This window comes from Stigmatopora nigra, chromosome 11 (assembly GCF_051989575.1).
Source record: "Stigmatopora nigra isolate UIUO_SnigA chromosome 11, RoL_Snig_1.1, whole genome shotgun sequence".
NCBI classification, from domain to species: domain Eukaryota; kingdom Metazoa; phylum Chordata; class Actinopteri; order Syngnathiformes; family Syngnathidae; genus Stigmatopora; species Stigmatopora nigra.
The window spans coordinates 7,957,580-7,977,453 of record NC_135518.1 but is presented as its reverse complement, the minus strand read 5'-3'; the positions used below and the strand labels follow the sequence as shown (position 1 = coordinate 7,977,453).

The following is a 19,874-nucleotide window of genomic DNA, read 5'->3' as shown; positions in this document are numbered from 1 at the left end:
AAAAATAATCATTTTCCATCCTTAATTGCACACTCATAAACATCGCCATCCTTTGATAGAGCAAAAAAGCGCCAATGACGTTTTCAGCCTTGATATTAAAAGGGGAACGGTCTGGGCCTCAGTGAACGAAACAACAGACAGGTACGCGTTGGCCAATAAAACCATAGGCGACAACACTCCCCAAGTCGCTCTACAGTAAGCAAGGGCCCATTCATTCATATCCAGACTTACGCTCGAGGCTGATGACAAGGTGTTTCTGAAATGGCATTAGGGGCCTTTCATAAAGTTTTAATTGGGAGTGTGTAGCAGCTTGAAGCATTTAAGCTTTGTTTAATACAATGCAGACTCACTGCTTTGTCTCCAGCGTGGAAGGAGGCCCGGGATACCAAGGACCCCCACTGTCAGTGTTTGCTTTGAAATGTGAAGGTGGAGAGCGAGGCGCAGGGGAAGTGGGAAAGAATAAGACCCCCACCCCAACATCTCCTAAACACATATAAACATGCTCTCCTGTCCTCAACTGTACAGTACACTCCTAAATAGCTATGCTGGCCTATAGTCAGGACCATACAATACAGCCAACATACCAAGATGGTGTAATTTTACATTAACATATAGTAGAGTAGATTAGAGTAGTATTTTTATAGTATAGAATACGCATTTGGGAATATGGCAAACCACAAACAAGAAACCTTAAGACTTTCATTGACATTTTAGTATATAAGCCTGCAAAAGAAAGGGCTTACAATTAATTAGAAGTGAAGATTCTCTTTCACTTCCGCTTCCTAGCTAAACTCAAAATACTTTGGGCAAGATGTCAGAAACCAACTTTTTCCGCACTTATATGACTAGAGCTGGATAAGGAAGGGCTTGCAAAGTCGTGTCTGACATGATTTCAGAGTGGCTCAGAGTGGCCAAATGACCACAAAACCCCGGTCCTCGGCTAGTTCTATTACTGTCTGTGGCCGTGAAGAAATTCAGCTGGCTCTTGATGGATTTGTTGCCCACATCGGTGCACTCCAAAAGGAAATAGATGATCGTGAAGCACTGGTCCAAATGACAGGTTCTTTTTTTTTGGCTAGCTACAAGATGTGAGACCATTGTGAAGCACTTGACCTGAGAAAATGATATCTAGAAACTCGTAAAGCAGATATCCTTGACAGATGGTTGACTCCAAATTGCTCAATTTCTCAGCTAGGTCAAAAACGCTCAATCATAATCCAAAAAAACAGGATCATAACTACTTGGAGCAGTTTTTTCCCTGCTTTAGTTCAATAAGAAGGCTGCCACCAAAACCCTAGTCAACTCAAATGCCCTTCATGGCCTTGACAGTTACAAAAAGCAGTGTCTCTGGAGCAATTATGCTGCTTATATTGTAATTATATCCATTATGATGTACTACTTCCAGGATCTGAACTTTAACCGGCCGTTTTGAACGGGGGATGGTTCGGGACTTGATGATGGGGTCAGAGTGAATTTGTTGAACAAATGACAGAAGGTTTGTGCACTTGGGTGCTGTTGGCGCAGCCCCTTGCACAAATAACGTCCCGTAATTAGCGCTGCACTTGTGACCTGGGTGCCAAGGTTAACATTACGGTTGGGCCCACTTTCACAGCGCGATGAGGGCCACGGCCAGGTGCACCCCTCCACCAGGCTTGCACTGTGCTAACGCATGGGAAGGCCACGTTGAGGGTCTTCGGAGGTGGGGTAGGTGAGAAAGTGTGGGCAAACGACAGCGGTGTTGATTTTGATGATTGAACAGAGGACATGCGGAGTGAAGATCAGCGCATGTCAACAAAGAGGAGGTCTTTACAGTCAACTGTCATATGCCCAATGTCACCTGTGTCACCAAAAACAGGCTGAAAAAGCCTAAAATGTGGCTTTTAAGAGTATGATTTTTAGAAGTCTTGTTATTGATAGACCCGTAATGTAGTGGGAATCATTATATATTTTTTTTAAAGAAAAAATGTAAGGAGTGCCACAGGGATCAATGTTAGAACCTCTTATATATTGTCAGCCACTATTTAAATCACATCATTTGGATTAATATTGCGTTTGAGGAATTAGGTATGTAGGGTTAAAAGATTGAAGAGAGTTATGACTTTGGAACAAAATAGCCACTTTAGAGTTCAAACTTACAGATACATAGTAAATCACTTTTCCAGATTTGGTCATGTGACATTCACGTCAAAGCCGTTGTGGCCTTAATCTCGATTTGAGTGTACAGGGCGGTACTGGACAAAATGGGAGGGCCCCTAAAGTGAATGGAAATGGGAAGACTGCTCTGTTTAATAGATTAAGGCATTTGCATTGGTATCAATGCGGGAAAATGATACTAGACTTACGTCTGTATGAGGTAAGCTGAGGGACTTAAGAAAAAAAAAAGACCCCCCTTCCCTAAACAGCACTGCCAGGCTGTTTAAGAGCAAGACTGATGGCCCTGTGAGCTCACATTTCTAACACCTCATAGAAGCTAAGAGGCGGCTGGTGTTTACTTCTCTCCATGTAGTCTGTTTTTCCTGGTCACCAGGAGGCCCGTGTTCCCAGATCACCCAGGGAATTAGTCAATGTTGCGGGGCTCATCTGAACCGCCCCTGTGCCACTCGGGGTCCTTGAATGCGGGCCCCTGGGGACCCGTTTTAAAGACGACACCACATTTTTCCTTCACGCGCTTAACTCGTGGTCTCGTGAAGATTAGTAATGAGAAAAGCAGGTGAGCTTTTTAACAAGGCTTTCACAGCTCTTTAAAGTGCCAACATACCGAGTCGCCATGGTGATTGCTAATGGCTCGTCAGCATTTTTTTTTTGTTTCCAAGGACGTCCGTCTACATTTTTGCACTTTAGATTATGATTTATTATTTGATGTCTGTTGAACACATTTTTTGAAGCAGACGATTGTTTCATCCAACAGGATGTGATGTTGCTAATTGTATTTATTCTAACATGGTAAACACACCTGCCTGGCGTGTTTGTTAGTCCCACTCGGTCGGATGTTAATCAATTCATGAGCCAAATGTACAAATAGAGTATGATGTGAAGAAAACGTCACTAAATGCTTTCCTGTGCGGTCAATTTTAAATAAACCAGTCAAAATATGTTGATACTGACTAAAAACTTTAATTAAAAAGGTTTGACAAAAAGAAATTGCTTGCCAAGTGCACATAGGCAGTCACGGGGGCTTCTGAGGGACTTTATTATTTTTAAACTACCCAAATTCCAGGCATGATTTTTTTAGAGTGTTGCTAACAAAAATAGTTGACTTATTTAGACTCGGTTATCAATAACTTTGTGTGTTACTGGCCTAAACAACCACCAATTCCAACAGTGTCGTGGCAGCAGCAAAAATCTGATTCACATAAGCAGGATTCACATTGAACATAAATTAAAAATGACGACGAGTTTAATAAATAATGCGACAAAGAACCAAAGTGTAAACAAGCTGGCGTCGTGGCGTCATCTGGATCTGGCCGGCGTCTCATTTACATGATCAAGACTCTTTTCTAATACATGAAGACTGGTGAAGGAAAACACTCCAACGCCTCACGCGAGAGCCCTGGAAGTTGTTCGGGCTCGTGCCAGCGTGCCCCCTCGCTCACTCGATGTGACAAGTGGCATCCATTGGGGCAAACAATGCCCACCACGCCCCTCCGTGCCTCCGAGGCCTCACTGGCTGAAGCTCTCAATGATCAGTCCACAATAAATTAGAAGATTAAAAAGCGCAAGGTGCATGCGAGCCAGTGAGAAGTCCACAGATGTCGATCACGCCTTTGACCGGCCAACATTTGGAGGGGGGTGCCCCAGGGTCCTCAACTAATCCCACTTTATCCAAGAGAGACGAGCTGTCAGATCTGTGAACACAAAAGCGGAACAACACAGGAGTTTTGATACGTTTCAATGACTGTTTAACGAGTTCTATATGGAGGCACACTTACTGGTCAATGGCCACACAAAAACGGCCATGAAAGCGGATTCCCAGGGAATTTGTCAAGTAGTGTGACAACAAAAAAAGCTGGGGGAAATCTGGGGAACTAATAGCTCAAAGAAAAACACCTGGGAGGGGAAGTCTTGAGCTAATGCAACTTCAAATGACATTTTCATTCAACTGTAATAAAATTGCTTTCCTTTCATACACTTCTATTTTACAACAACAAATGTATGGTTCTTTTAAAGGTCAAAAGACAATACTCTTTAAACATACATTTTATTGCTTATAACTTATATGCTTTCTTACAGTGACCCAAGTTTTGAGCTGATAAATATTACATTAGTTTTGAAGTACTACACAAATCAGTGCTTCAACTAAAGTATTATTTGCAACTATTCTTCATATTAAGGCTTTAATTCATATCAATAAGTGGATTAGTTGGACAATGTACTGCAAGTACAGCCTGACTAATAGACTGAATAATTTGGATATTGTTTTCCCGTCCCCAACGGGAAAGAGGAAGAGTAAATCGACAGAACACTATAACTATACATTTGGATGACAAATGTAGACCGCAAAATATGCTTCCATGGGCTGAAATTGGCCACAAGTTTGACACCCCAGAGTTTGGGGAGATCTTACCTGTACATTAAAGGATCAACTCCAACTTACCATTCCCCACCAAATATAACAACCCAAAAAGCCTGAAATGCTCACCACTTGTGTTCCAAATAGCGTTGGTCTGATTTTTGTAGCCATTCTTCATGCACTCGTCTACGTAGGACTTGGGATCGCAGCCCGACACCAGAATCTCCCTGAGGAGGGCGATGTAGGCGATGGCCAACCGCAGTGTGTCGATCTTGGACAGCCGCTTCTCGTACGGGAAAGTGGGCACGTGACAGCGGAGCTCCTCGAAGGCCGAATTGATGCTCAGCATCCGCTTCCTCTCGCGGATGTTGGCGGCGTGCCTCTGCACCTTGTAGGGAGGATGATGGGACACCTGTAGGCGGCGAGCACGTCTCCGCCGCCGCTCGGCCGCCGACTCCTCCGCGGGGGATCCGCCCGCCTCCTCGTCCTCGGGGGACTGCGGGTCGAAGTCGGCGAAGGGGATCTGGGCCTCGGGGAACACCGACTGGCAGCCCAGAGACGACCAGGGTGAAAGTTGACCACTTGCCGCCGAGTTGCTGCAGTCCAACAGGAAAGAGTCCAACTGCGTCTGGAACTGCAAGTTTTGCTCCATCTCCCCCCAAAAGGCGAAATCCGTGGAGCCATCTTGATCCAAATCGAACAGAACGTCCTCCATCCCTGGATGTATTTTTCTGGGCAGGTGTAGCTCCTGAATGACGTTTGGCGTCAAACCTGCGTGCGTTAAATACTTCCATGTTTGCCCAAAAGAGGCTCTCGAGAACTCTCACAAAAAAGAAAAAAAAACAATTACAAAGGGATCGGTTGATCTCCAAATGACAAAAAGAAAGGGGGGAACACGTGTCCAATTATAGAACCCCCACCATCCCACCCCGGACCCTCCTCCTCCTTGTACTCCAAGCAGTCTCGCTAATATTGACAAAACACTCATGAAGGACTTGCGCCACTTATTATGCGGCGCAGCAGGCCCGAGACGCTCCTGCGGACTTGCCCATGAATGGCCGTGTTCGGATCTATTTAAGCTGGGGACACTACTGTCAAAAACACACGACAGCACTTTAAAACATGTTTGAAGTCTCATTTCAAGACAAATGCATCATTATGCCGCAAGGAGAGGAGAAGGCCAATCTATTAACAAGACATATCTATTAACTTAAAAAAAGAAGAGAGAAAATGAGTCAAAAAATGATTTCTGGCCTTTTTGAAAAGCTAAAATATACAAGGAAAGTGTAAATGTACTTTTTTCCCCATAACAAGCCCATATAGATTCATTGTTAGTCAAAGTAACAATTAAAAAATAGCACTAAGTGTACCTAATAAAACGTCTGTTCAGGTATTTATGTAAAAAATACTAGAAATTGCATTTAAATTTCATATTTCGTTCCACAAGATTTCCTGGACATGACATCAGCATGATTGTTTCCCAAAAGCTCTATTGCTGAAGCGTAAAATGCAAACAATTAAAGAAATTGGGATTTAAATGTTTGTTGTATTTACCAAAGTCCTCCATAATGTTGTTTGCACTCTTTTAAAAACAAAGGAAGGCCTTAGCCTGAAAGTTAAACAAAGACAGGTGAACTATTTGACAAAATAATTACATTTCAATTTAAACGCGTGATTTTGTTCAAGCAATAATAAAAAAATATATATAATGACTATTTCTTTTAATATACTTCAGCAATGGCTTCCAAACCACGTTACTGCAATCAGTGCACGGTTTGATGACAGCAAATTCCGAACAATAAACGAAATGTTCAACCTCTGCCAAAAATATCAAAATAACTGTTTGTTTTGAAGCCTATCCCAAAAATTAAGTGATGGTAATTTGCAGCAAACATTGTGGAATGCATCGTGCCTTAACTCTAACGTCAATACCATTACACAGGAATGTAGCATGAGGTCAGTTTAAATTAAATGGGTCTAATAAGGGGGATAGAGGGGGGCAGGGGGGCTGTTTAAACTGTTTTCAGTCAATTAGAACAACCTAATGTGTGGTCATTTGAGTTTTGTGCTGCAGGCGAAATGCTTATTTTTTTTAAAGACAAATCTCACAACTCACTTGGGAGGATCCAATGAACTTTATTCACAGTCAAATTGGACGTCTATTGCAGTCAATGGTACAGATAGATGAGCTATCTTACTATTTTCAATGAATTGCAAAGCTCTCATTGTCAATGGCACTGAAAAATAATCATTCACTAACAGACGCCTTCCATGAAAGTGAATGGCTGTGACAAGTGATGAAGACTGAAGCAGTCAGATCGCATCCACTCAGCTGGCCCCCCAACCCCCCATTCCCTCAACCCCCCCAACCGCCGCATGTCACCACCTTCTGGATCCTCTCTGCCAAAGACACCGCAAGCCCAGCTGACGCTCATCACGCAGGGTCCCGTCACAGCCAGTCGGGCTTCATTGTTTGTCCTACAATTCATCAGCTCAGGACGCCCGTCGTCCTATGTAATCATTGCTATTCAAGTACCGCTCAAGTGACAGCTTCAAAATATGTTAAAAGACAGACCGATAGACAGGCAGACCTATCCCGTCCATCGTGGTGGAAATTGGCGATTTGCCTACTTTGAGCAACGGTCTTTTATATGAATATCCTTTTTTTACAAGATGTTGTCTTGCGCTTTTTAGATGCAAAATGTGCATTGGAACCCAAAACTGCATGTAGAAAAGTTGGATTATGAATGATTTGTAACTATATGTGACTGCTTGCTTCCAAAGCAATAACTGATTTTGGAAAAATATCTCTTTATGATTCATAACAAAGTCTTCTTTCATTGAGGGTAACAGAAATGGGAAAATAATTTCTGGCAAAGAACTGTGTATTGAGAGGTATAAGAAAATGGCAGCAGTGCCAGGAAGTGACCTGGAGTATGAAAGAACTTGGCCAATTTGGTAACCATGGTGATGTCAGGATGATATTCCCAGTATCCCAGTTGAGATGTTTTAAGGAATCTGAAAAACAGATTTTAATAATGTATTTGCACAGGAGGATGCAATTATTATTGTTTCCCAAAATACATTTTATGCATTCATTGCTTCTCCTCATAAGGGTCGCAGGGGGTGTTGGAGCCTATCCCAACACACAATGGGCACCACTTATTTCCAGCCATGAATTCCACAGTCGCATTAAGCGACGCGCGTCTCGTTTGTTTGTGTACGAGGACGATAAGCTTCGGAAAGCCTTTTGCGATCCGTCTTTGCGGCTGACTGCAAACTTTTTGGCCTCTTTGATCCGCGCCGGGCCATTACAGCGTCACGCCACATTGCAGCGATAGCTCAGAGCGCAAGTTGGCCTTGACCGTACAGCCGATTTGGATTCGGATAGGCTCTCATGTAGCTTTGTGACGATTGTGTCTGGGCCGAGGGCGACGACTTTTGGGACCGCTATCGTAACGTTTAAGGACATTGTGCCTGGAGGCAAGAAGCGCCGGTGTTTTCATTCCTGTCTGTCTTTCAGGCGGTGGGTCTGCTAAAGGCATCAAGGAGGTAAAGTGGGCCCAAAGCAAACGGGCCCTCCAGGGACGCCGTCCTTGTTTCTCTCTTAGGTTGCAAAAAAAAAACAAAAAAACTCTGAAGCTGGATGTCCTGCAGCCTCCGCTTTGATAAAAGCACTTTTATAACATGTCTAACAGGTGTAGCTCAGATCGTGTGACCTCTACTGTGTCCTTTTAACTCCACGGCTAGATTCATCAAAGCAAAGAGTAGAATCAATAGAAGGAAAAAGACTATTGCACTGTCAACGCCATTTTGTGCAGCTCCATCCAATAGCTGGTTTCTCAAAAATTGACTGGATTCCCAGAAAGTTGTTGTAGATAACTTCAACTAAAGCGGGGGTACACTCACACCGATAATCAGGTTTAATTGGGCCAGAGTCACAACTTTGGATCACGATTATCGGACGTCTGGAAAAGATTGTCTTGCCATTAACCTGTCACGTCATCATGATTATCTTGATGCTATTCATGCCCTTAACCAAAAAGTATAGTGTGCCAGGAAGGAAGGAGTGCAAGCTGCAATTAAAATACTATGATATTTTTAGTCATTATTTTGTTGTTGTTCTTATGAATAGGAACTAATGCATTATAGCCTGACTGCCAATATATAAAAGCTGTCTATCCAATTTCCCTTTTATAAGGGGACTCACCTCACAATTTCTGTATGCACTTCTTTATATTTATGTATAAATGTACGTTTATGTGGATTATGGAGGGAAAGAAAGCATCATATTTTGAATCAATCATTTACATTTACATTTAGCTTAAAGTTGATTTGGGACAGTCAGCCACAGAGCATTGAAGATATGATTGATTTGGCCTGAGGGTATCTTTTTATGAGGACACTCAAGCCAGATGGAAATGTCTTCAGTCCGTGGCTCTGATTCCTAAGGAGCAAACACAGCGCACACACGGATACTTGCTTTCACAAAGGTGTCTTAGGTCATTGCAGAGACTCCTAAAGACCAGCTGCTATCCTTGTCATAGTCTCATCTCTCTTTGTCCTCTGACCCACGTGTCTCAGTCATCAAGGTGTTTTTAGACTAAAGAGTTGAATAGAGGGGAAAAAAACAATTCCAGCCTGTTTATCCTTTCTCGTTGTTGTTGTTTTTTGGGGGGTGGACCAGGTCCAGAGTGGAACTTGCAATTGAAAATGAATACTTTCATTTAGGACCTTCACACTCTTGATGACCTTTCACATTCGCGTGGGATGCGTTGGAAACACTGAAGCCGAGTTTCCATAGCTTTAATTGTGGGTAGATTTCATTGTCGAGTGCGGGAAACCAAACCATGCAAAAAGAATGCAAGCGGGGACCAGCATTGACTCATTGATTCACTGATAACCTGATATTTCCTTTTCTTTTTATTGGATGAATGGGTCTATTCTGGTCACAGATTTTCATAACTTGGACATTTTGTAGTCCAATAACAAAGCCCATATTCTTTCAAGATATGTCAAATATTTTAAAGGTTTAGCTTATAAAATGATTTACAATTTAACATATACTCGTTTAATAACCTAATACTGAACTATTTGGGGGAAAAAAACATTTGCAATGGAACCCACAAGGGTTGCCAAGGTTTATACATATGACTAAATCAGACAATAAACTGTCAATACAATATCAAGTATCTTGATTCTGTATATTTTTTGTTGTAATTCAACCTAAAAATGATTAATGAACTTTCATTGACATCAGTGTGGACTGTAGTTGCTTTTTTTTTAAAGCAAACTAAGGGTATGTTTCTTGTTAGTCAGTGATTAAAGTCATGAAGGATAACATTTTACAGCTGAATAATCCAAAGAAATTACAGTAAAATTGATCAATTCCATCCAAATAGCATACCAACAATCACTTGAAATTGGAGGTGTCACTTTCCATTTAGTGAGGAGCAATCTGGCCGTTGGCAGCTTGTGTACAAGAGAATTTGAGAAGAGCAACATTTTCAATCTTTTTCTGCATGCCAGAGTATAATGCATCTAAAACATTCTCAATATATGAATTCAAAATTAGTAAATTCAGTTCATGCATTTCAAATTGTATGGAAAAGAGTTTTCCATCTATTGACAAAGTTCCAAGTCTCAACTCCCAGAATGTCATTGAAAATGATCAATTTCGTCACGTGTCACATGATGTCTCCTCTTTTTAAAATAAAAGTCAGATTTATGCCCAAGTAAGCCTTCAACTAGAGTTTCAGGCTGATCTAGTCTTGACCCTAAAAAGCACATTCTAGTCTTGGTCTTGACCTTGGTGACTTGCAAAACTCTTGATTTGATCGCAATGATATCTGGTTTCAGGCAAATGTCAGTGTTGTCTCCTCTCAACCTCCTGGTCTCCAGGAGGTCTCCGAGAACTTGAAGATATTTCTAAACAGTATCAGACGTCTCCGTCATCTTCGGTTACTTGCTGGAGATTTCAAAAATGTTCGAAACGCTACGCCACAAATTGATCATATCTTCAGGAAACTCAAGTCACCTACTTCTATCTGGTAAAAAAAAACAGTGTTATTCTACACAGAATTGTCATGCTTATTTGCATGGGTCCAATTTCTTACATTGTCAAATTCTCTTTAAATACAAAATGTTTGTTCCCTGGACTCTTGAGCAATCAGACTGTTCTGCTTGTCTTTGGTCTTGTTTGAGGTTTGGTTTAGATTTCAACTGTTTTCACGGGTCTCTGAGAACTCTATGTACATTTCACCAGACTCTGTCCAGTGGGTAGACTTTAGTACTTGGGCAACCAAAGGGCAAAGTCACATTTAATGGCCTAAAAGATTGACAATGATACCATCGTTTCTTTCAAAGACAAAAAATATCGCTTTCTTTTAAGTGACAATGACAGCAGATGTGTGAACTTTGCTTTGCAGCAGCGTACAAACATGCCAACACTGGCTTTGTCTGATCGACAGCCAAACGTTGAACCGAAAGTAAATCCATCCGCCAAACTTTTCCCCGAAAAGTACTTTTTTTTGTCGATATAGCAAGTACTGGCTACCACACCCACATGGACAAAATAGTTGGAGTAATGGACGAATCCGGGCAGAGAGCGCAGTCACCCGTTGCGTCTCGCACCAAACGCTTCACCATATGAGAACAATTAAACGTCTGGTTTCCATGAGCGGCTGACAGTTGCAGTAGGGGGGCCGGGGTCGGAGCACCATTGCCCCCTCCCCAACAGTTGTAGCTCAGAGTCCACCAAAACATTTAACCCGAGGACTGACTTTCCTAAAAGAGGCGAATAAGGCAGCAAAACAAGTGCTGGAATCAAAATTAGACAACATTTACTTTAATTCTCACAAACAATGTTATTTGAATTTTTGGATCAATAAGCCAAAGACAAATTTAATTCTAATAAAATAATTTTGGCTCCTATTGTGAAAGAATAGTGACTTACATGGCAACTTTCTTATAAACACAATTTCATAATACAAACATTGAATTGAATGTGTCTGAGGTATGTGTTTATTTATCATTAGAAAATATCTTGTTTATGTTAACAGGTATGTATATATACACACTACCTCCAGGCGGCGTTGTATCGTATTTTGAAACTGTTTGAAGCATCTGGTTTTGGTGGAAAGTCTGACAAATTAGTGGTCGCTACTGAAGAATAATTGCATTAAGTTGACTCAAAGTGTGAGCTGATTCCATTTTGCCTTGAGGCTCCAGTTAAAGCTATGCAAATATTACTAACCTCTAACCTCCACGTGCACATGGCATTATATATCTTTACATTGTCACCTTCAGTCTGATCTTTGTCACAGTATTAGCAAGCCTTAATGTCTCTCAAGTAAAGAAAATGAGGCCATTTTGAGAGCTAATAACATTCCTCAAGTAGTTCTCCAAGTCCCATTCCAATGTGTATGTTGGATTTGGAGGTTTTGCACTTTTCAAATTCGTTCATCTGCTGCCAACAACTAAACACCCCTTTTCATCCTTCAGTATGTCGGAACGTTTCGTGTGTAGACAATAGCAAGCAAATCTGGAGGGAAAAAGAAAAATCGGCGGGTTTGGATGAGAGACGGACTAAAGGGTGGAAAACAGAAACAGATTGTTAAACATAAACATCAATCAGTTGACAGGAGCAGAAACAGGAAATTAGATTCCCAGGAGCAAGCGGAGGTGGGGGGGGGGGGTATATCCTAAACATCCATGAGTGAAAACGACAATCAATGATTCATTGTGATTCAACATTTAGTCGCAAAGGTGGGTGGGTGGGTGGGTGCAAAAATTGAGAAGAACTACAAATACTCAGAAGAGAACTCAAAATATACTAGAAGAATCAAGAAAATATACTAGAAGAATCAAGAAAATATACTAGAAGAATCAAGAAAATATACTAGAAGAATCAAGAAAATATACTAGAAGAATCAAGAAAATATACTAGAAGAATCAAGAAAATATACTAGAAGAATCAAGAAAATATACTAGAAAAATCAAGAAACAGATCAGGTCCAATGCTTGTCTCCATCCATCAATAGATTTTCTATGGTGTTTCCCTCATTTGGGTCGTCAGTGATCTGGATCCGATTCCGGTGGACTTTGGACCGGAGGATGGGAAGACCTCAAGTGGTCACCAGCAAAATCGCACACCCCAATGATTCATTTGAAAATGTACTTTCTCAAGGCAAGCAGCAAAAGATTGCCCTGCAGCTTTGGGAAACACAATTTGACTGAAATTGTCTTCCGTTACATTGAGCTTCTCACTTGTTGAATCCCTCCTGAGTTTTGGGCCTCTCAGAGGAAAACCACATCTGTGTTTTTATAATAGAAACAAGCTACGTCATTATTTGGCTCCACGTTGCTTGGCAACCGTGATCAATGAAGTCAATACAATCCTGAGTCACCTGAATGACTAAAAACCGTGAAACCAATTTGATGAGTCGCGACATTCTCAAAGTAAAAATCATGCAACAAACTCTGAAAAAAAGCCCAAAACAACAGTTTGTGTGCTTCAAACCAGCTCATGCCATAGCCCCGCCTACTTTCCTACCCTTAAGTCAGCGGGGTACCGCTCCAGCTGTTTGTGAATACGTCGTATCGAAAATGGATGGATGTCTCATTAGAGAACCCTAAAGTGAAGGGTATTAATACTCAAAACAATACTTTTGAGAGCCATTATGGTTAAAAACGTCCTAAAGGCTTGACAAGAGTTGCTTCAGTGAAGATGGATTGGACGACCCCATGGCTTTGAAGAAGTCCATCCAGGAGCTTTACGATGATATACAACACCGTGTTGCCCGCGTGATGGTCCAGGTGACCCCAATAGCTCCAGGTGACCCCAATAGCTCTAGCTAACGGGAAGGAGGAAGTACGACCTTGTGACCCGAATAATCGTGGCTAAGGTTTGGGAGGCCGTATAGTTGGCCGGGCTGGCCGAAGTCGCAGTGTTTTGGTGGCAATGAAAAATAATTTCCTCCTGAAGATGAGCCCCCGGGGAACCGGCTTGGCTCACAGCAAAAAGGAATGAGGCATGCTGGAGGAATTTGAGGGCGGGGTGACTGAGAACATCAGAGGGAAATGGTAAAGACAGACAGCCGTGTCAGCCCGTTGCTTTTTGGACTTTCTGGAGAGAAAAGGGCCTTGAAAATTTAAGAAGGCAATGCATAAACAATAGTTTTTGCCATAATTTTGGCGATAATTGAGAGATAAACAAATGTGAGGAGGTTTTAGTGGCATTGAGGTTGATAGGCAACCCATTTGAATTGGAACAATGAGTTAAAATCAATATTTGGCAGGGATTTAATCCTGTTGGGGTAGACCGTATAATAATATATTAAGTACATACAAAGAAAAAGGCTGAGATTGATATTGCTGGCGCATCATCCAAATGAATTGCTCACATAATGTTTGAAATGTCCATTTAAATATGGTTAACAGCTTCAAAATATGTTATTTTTTAATAGCTGCCACTTAGCAGACTTCCGTAAGTCATTTTACAGATGTGGAAAATGTTAAATCATGATTCCAGTGTGGTCCAAATATCCCGAATATTACACAACAGTACAAATTAATGCGTCAACTCTTTAAATGGAAAAAAAATGGTGTCTGTTTAATATCACTCACTGTTTCATGCTTCCAATAAAACAACAATTCCAAATTAGAAAAGTCAAAGAAAGAAAATGATAATATTTTTACTCCAGGAAGAATTGAATGACCTTGGATTCCGTCTTTTTTAAATGGATGCCCTGCTTTTCTGTTGTTAAGACAGCTTAGTGTGGAAAAAGAAAAGAGCGTGATGGAAAATATTTCTTCTCTTGACTACACGTCTCCCTTAGTTTATTATGAGGAAATGATGATTGGTGTTTTTACAGAGCGCTGCCATCTTCTTGAGGTCTAATCAAGCGCTACAACAACACTGAATCAACTTTCCTTCAGCCATTATCACTAATACTAAACCTTGCTAAACTCATATCATCCAACGGGTAAAAAAAAAAAACGCCAGTCAGGTCACAATAGACCATTTTTTTTCAATTTCCCATGAACAGGTTTTGCAATCCAGACATCAAAGCGTACTTTTAAAAAAGAAGTAGCCGTATCTTCAGCACCCAAATCCCGAGTGGCGCAATCTGGTTCATATTATTTGATAAGCATCCCGTATTCTCAAAGGTATTTTAATGACCGCTGCTTTCACGCTTCTCTCCAGTGGAAACATAGTCCGATCTGGACTTTATGACATGAATACTCCACGTCGGCGTTCGTTGTTGTGTACGATGGCGAAGCTCGGGCTTTCCTTTCGCTCACAACGCTGGAATTCATTACGCCTCTTCTTTTCCCTCCTTCTTTCCGTTTATTTTTCACTGTCTGGAGATGTCAGCGCAAGCATGCGCCATTGCCGTGCCGTGACTGTACGAGTGTGTACTGATGGCCGTCAAGAGGTGGGGACTGTGTATTATTGTAGGCCGCCTTGCGTGCCAGCTGCCATGGGTGACCTTAAGCGAGGTTTTCCTAAGGCCTCTGTGTCTTTCTCACTTGTTAAAAGCACAGTCTGTGAGGTCCGCAGCAGCCGTCAAACAATACCTTGACAACTTTAGATGAAAAATGGGGTGGGGGTGTTCAGAAACGTGGAATTCAGAAACCAGAAGCCTTAGTTAATTGATGCTCATTTATGTCATTTAATAAACTTGATGATACAAGAGATTTGATCACATGATTTTAAATAGGGCCTGAACACGGCATGTCATTTTCAGATGTATTAATACCTATATTGTGATTTTAATTATTTTTTTCATCCCGTATTCAGGAAATTTCTTGGTGGACGTAGCAAGACAGACGCAAGACACACAAGACATTGTAGACCGAGGTAAGAAACTGGAGCCATACACAGGAAGTCCACAAGATGGGGACCTTCTGAAGACTGAGACTGAGGTTACAACACAGTCCCTTAGTAGTCTGGAGGTTTTAAAGGTCATCTTCCTTGCTTAGATTCTCCTACAGTTGCATGGAGACTTCTTCAATGTGTACGACAGGCTTATTTTCCACGTCCCGATACGCCAGCTATCTTTTGTCCCAGAACTGGGGACATTGGGACACAGCATTCATTTCTCCATGAGGTTCTCTACCCTACTCAATCTCTCCTACTTCTGACATGCACTGAAGTTTAAATTGACAAAAAAGGATAATAGAATTAGAGTAGAAAAATCGGGTTAGTGTTTTTTAAGTCGCCTGTGTCGTATTTCGTAGAAATGTGTCATCCTTTCCTGTCGGCAATGTTGTTTGTCTTCCCCTAGACCACGAAAATTCGAGTTTCACCCTTGGGGGTGAGTTGGTTCTCATTTACAGACATGGGAGTTTGTTTATGTGGATGAGTTATGGACTTACTCAGCTGCTATGTTCTTTTGTGGTGATCTCAAAGGCCCTATTGCCTGACTGAGACCACTTCCTCTAAATTGTCACACAACAACTTCTTTGTTTCAGAGAAAGAGTCAAAGGAGACGTTGATTTACACAGTAAACACCTCGCTGTCCTCAAATTGCATCCGCAGTGACAAGCCTAAGAACTTTTGGCACCTTCACTCAACGCTAACAGCTCTGAATACAAACATCAAACTCACTCAGATCTGGAATATGTTTTCCTCACGAGAGATGCTTATTATATTACTTTGGGGAATTCAAATTGGATTTCTCCAGAGAAACGTGCGGTCTGGGGCAGCGAACATTTCTCATGTTATGGTTTTTGTGTTAAACTTGCTATTCTTTGAAGTGTTTCGTAACATTGCGTATTGTTCAAGGGTGGCCCATGCGATCTTTGAAAATCGCCTCTAGACTTTGTTCTTTGTTTTATGCATCCGAACATCCAAAAAAAAACTATACATTCATACAATCTGAACAGTTCAAAATGGCACGCTCACGTATTTTACTGATCATTTAATGGATTTTATTGTGTGTGACACCATGAACAAGTTATTGAAGTCCATAAGGCCTGGCATTGAATAGCAAGTTTGTCACTTTGATTTAAATCCAAGGTTTATATAGTCCTTGATCATAAATTCCTCGACTGGATTTACTAATCTACACAAAATTTGTTGCAAAAATGTCTGAAGCTCGACCATCTGCTAGTTGTGTACCGTCTTGTAATAGTCCAAAAAAGAAGACACTGACATGGAGCGTTACGGTAAATTAGAACACAAAGTGCACACTGACAGGACAGAATTATGGACCCGACGCAGCTGCACCATTACACTGGCGGGAAGCAGGTGGAGGTGAACTTCTTTTGAAAGTGGAATGGCCAAGCCGCGTGTAAATCAAGCGGCCGCACGTGCTGCGGATGAGCCGCTTCATGATGTGCAGAGTTCAGGACTTGATTTTCCCCCTCCTTTTATCCTTCTCTCGCTGTTGTTCACTGCGTCTTTCTTGGCTTTTGACTGCTTTTGTTTTACGCCAGAGCCTCCGTGTCCAGAAGGAACCGATTTTGGGACCTCTTTGATCCTCCTGTTATGATTCTTTTATTTCCCGCGGTCACATCCTACGCTCATCCCTGCAAGATGCTTTGAATTAGAAAAAGACACGGAGAGGAGTGGGACACACTTGGGTAGATGCTGCAACCGTGGGTGAGGTGCTACACAGGTGAGAGGAACATCTTCATGGGTTTCATCAACATCCAAATTCACTGCATCAACTGCTAAAATAGTGGTTTGCATGTCGGTCTTAAAGTTCAATGGTTTCAATTTCAGATTTAACCTTCTTGTGTTGTGTTTGTCTCACCTGACCTCATTTTCTGAATTGCTTTAGTGTCCAATCAGCCTACCATGCATATTTTTGCAATGTGGGAGGAAACCAGAGTACCCGGAGGAGACCCACAAAGGCCTCGGGAGAACATGTAAACTCTGCATAAGTAGATGTGTCCTGGATTTGAACCCAGGACCCCAGAGCTGTGAGGCCAACGTGCTAACCACTCGCTCCACCGGGCCACCAGTGGTTGGGTGTGTATTTTCTATAATTTTGTGGATTGATTTCAGGTAGTAAGGCTAAAAAAAATGCATTGTGATTTGAAGTAAATCTTGAATGGTTAAGTTTGAAACCTGTTAACCACTTCCCCTATAATTTTTCAGAATATCTATGGTTTTTGATAAAAAACAACCCTAGTTAGTTAGTGCAAGGCATGGTGTTTGTTCTGGGGTCTTGGATAACATAAAAAAAGAAAGAAAAAAAGAAAAAAAACAGTCCATATAATTCTTCTGTGCTACATGTTTTTTTTAAATCTTTATTCTTAAGAGTTAGAATAATATGGTAACCTTATAAACCAGTCTATGTTTAGTTGTGTAGTTCCCAGTTGTTATGTCATTTTTAATGGAGTCAGGTGGCCTGGAATAAAGATGAGTTGATGTAAAATATGTGACTCAATATTTGAGTGTACTAACGCACTGTTTTATTGCATCAGGACCGCAAAAGTTACGACTACGTCATGCGGAAGCGTCATAGTCAAAACATAGACACCTTGCGTTGGGAGGACAAACTACCTGGTGTAGCACGGTAAGCAAACCACTATCTTTTCCACATTCAATATGGCAATCAAAACATAGACACATTGTATTAGAAAAACAAACCACCTCGTGGAGTACGGGAAACAAACCACTATCTTTTCCACATTCAATATGGCAATCAAAACATAGACACATTGTATTAGAAAAACAAACCACCTCGTGGAGTACGGGAAACAAACAACTATCTTTTCCACATTCAATATGGCAATCAATACATAGACACATTGCGTTAGAAAAACAAACCACCTGGTGGAGCACGGTAAGCAAACCACTATCTTTTCCCCGTTCAATATGGCGAGATCATGTGGGCGCGGCTACGCCTATTATGACGCGGTGCGTAAATTGGGCCCATGCGCAGTCGCTCGTCCTTTACGACAGTATTCACAATGATGGCTGACGACGAGCACGAAGTAAGGCTAGAGGAATTTGCGAGCCGAAGTCCATTTTTATCACGCTACCGGGAGATTTTATTAGGAATCTATTGAGCCAAAACGCCAACAATTCTCTCAGTTTAATGTCAGGCCGAACACACCGTCGACAATTTAAGTTTGGGCTCGTTTTCCTCACCGGTTGTGTGCCGTATGTGACTATTTAGCTTAGCATTAGCGTCACGCCGACGCGCCCCATTTGACTTCAAGTATTTTATCCGTTTTCTCTCCCTTATTCAGTCGTGTAGAAAGACTTAAGTTAATCAAACCTAGCCGAGACATCAATTGAATTTTACTAGGTAAAGGCTGCCTCAAAAATGACATCCATAGGCACGATTTAGTTCCTTGTTTGTTGTATGTAATGCTATTTTTTTCACTGCGCGTTCTAAATAGCCTTTCTAATTTGTCATTGTTCTACTTTCACAAAAAAATATTAAGCCAACTTTCTCCCAGCTGTTAACGTCAGTATGTATATTTAATTGCCTTGTCTGGAAAAGGGAAAATAACAGAGCACTCATTCTTTTTCTTTATTGTTTAATACATTTCTTGTAATATTTCTCATTCCTTTAATAATTGTTTGGCAACACCCTAATAGCTTTGTCAAATCAATGTTTCCTTGTTTAGCATCTACATGCAGCTCCTCCTGTGCTGTGAGGACACTTTCAACCTTGAAGTTAGAAGAAAGGAGACTGGGCCAGGTCAAGGTAAAAGTCCACCTTAGCCTATTTGTTGAATATTCAGGCTTTATTTATGATAATCTTTTTGTATGCAACAGGTACACGTCCAGACTGGAGGGTCAGGTGATCTTCCTCACAGGTTGCCCGCTTGACGGTGATGCTTTTCTTGCATCATGTGGCGTCTCTGAATTCTAGCAGGGTAATGTATTTGTTTATTGTCAAATTATATACAACATAATCTTGTGTAACTCAATGTGATATCTGATCTATTTTATGACTTATATTGTCATGGTGAGATTTCACTGAACTTCCCCTTCTCTTATAGGTAAAGTCCACAGCTCTCTGACTCGTGCTGGGAAAGTGAGACGCAAGACCCCCAACACAGCTCTCTGACTCGTGCTGGGAAAGTGAGAAGCAAGACCCCCAATGGAAGAAGGATCTTATTTTTGAAGTTTGCATTAGAAATTTCATTTAATGTTAACATAAAAATTATTACTCCAATATCTAAAGTAGATACTGGAGCAGTAGTTTTTGTCAACAAATGAAATTTCTAATGCAAACTTTAAAAAACACTACTGCTCCAAGATCTACTTTAGTCAATATTTAATGTTAAATATTGGCCAAAGTAAATTTTGAAGCTGTAGTTTAAGTGCTCCAAAATTCACTTCAGTCAATATTTAATGTTGGCTAAAGTGAATTTTAGAGCACTTAAACTA

General features: G+C 41.3%; 1 protein-coding gene and 1 long non-coding RNA gene across 2 annotated transcripts; one reads left to right on the top strand and one right to left on the bottom strand.

Annotated features, from left to right (window-relative positions):
- Positions 1-1,606: 1,606 nt before the first annotated feature.
- LOC144204501 (uncharacterized) lies at positions 1,607-5,250 on the bottom strand. Its single transcript, XM_077728532.1, has 2 exons — positions 4,640-5,250; positions 1,607-1,662 (listed from the first exon to the last, which is right to left on the bottom strand). The coding sequence occupies exons 1-2, from the start codon at positions 5,223-5,225 to the stop codon at positions 1,607-1,609; spliced, it is 642 nt and encodes a 213-aa protein (XP_077584658.1). The 5' UTR covers positions 5,226-5,250.
- Positions 5,251-18,380: 13,130 nt separating this feature from the next.
- On the top strand, positions 18,381-19,792 carry LOC144204366 (uncharacterized). The gene is made up of 4 exons (XR_013327880.1): positions 18,381-18,463; positions 19,106-19,185; positions 19,257-19,357; positions 19,484-19,792. It is a non-coding gene; the product is annotated as an uncharacterized LOC144204366 (long non-coding RNA).
- Positions 19,793-19,874: the final 82 nt, after the last annotated feature.

Bases quoted from the DNA above. Each gene is read 5' to 3' on its own strand.
- LOC144204501 (XM_077728532.1), bottom strand. From the start codon at position 5,225: ATGGAGGACGTTCTGTTCGATTTGGATCAAGATGGCTCCACGGATTTC. The intron at 1,663-4,639 runs GTGAGCATTTCA...CCCATGCGTTAG, and splicing joins CGCTATTTGGAACACAAGTG to CACAGTGCAAGCCTGGTGGA.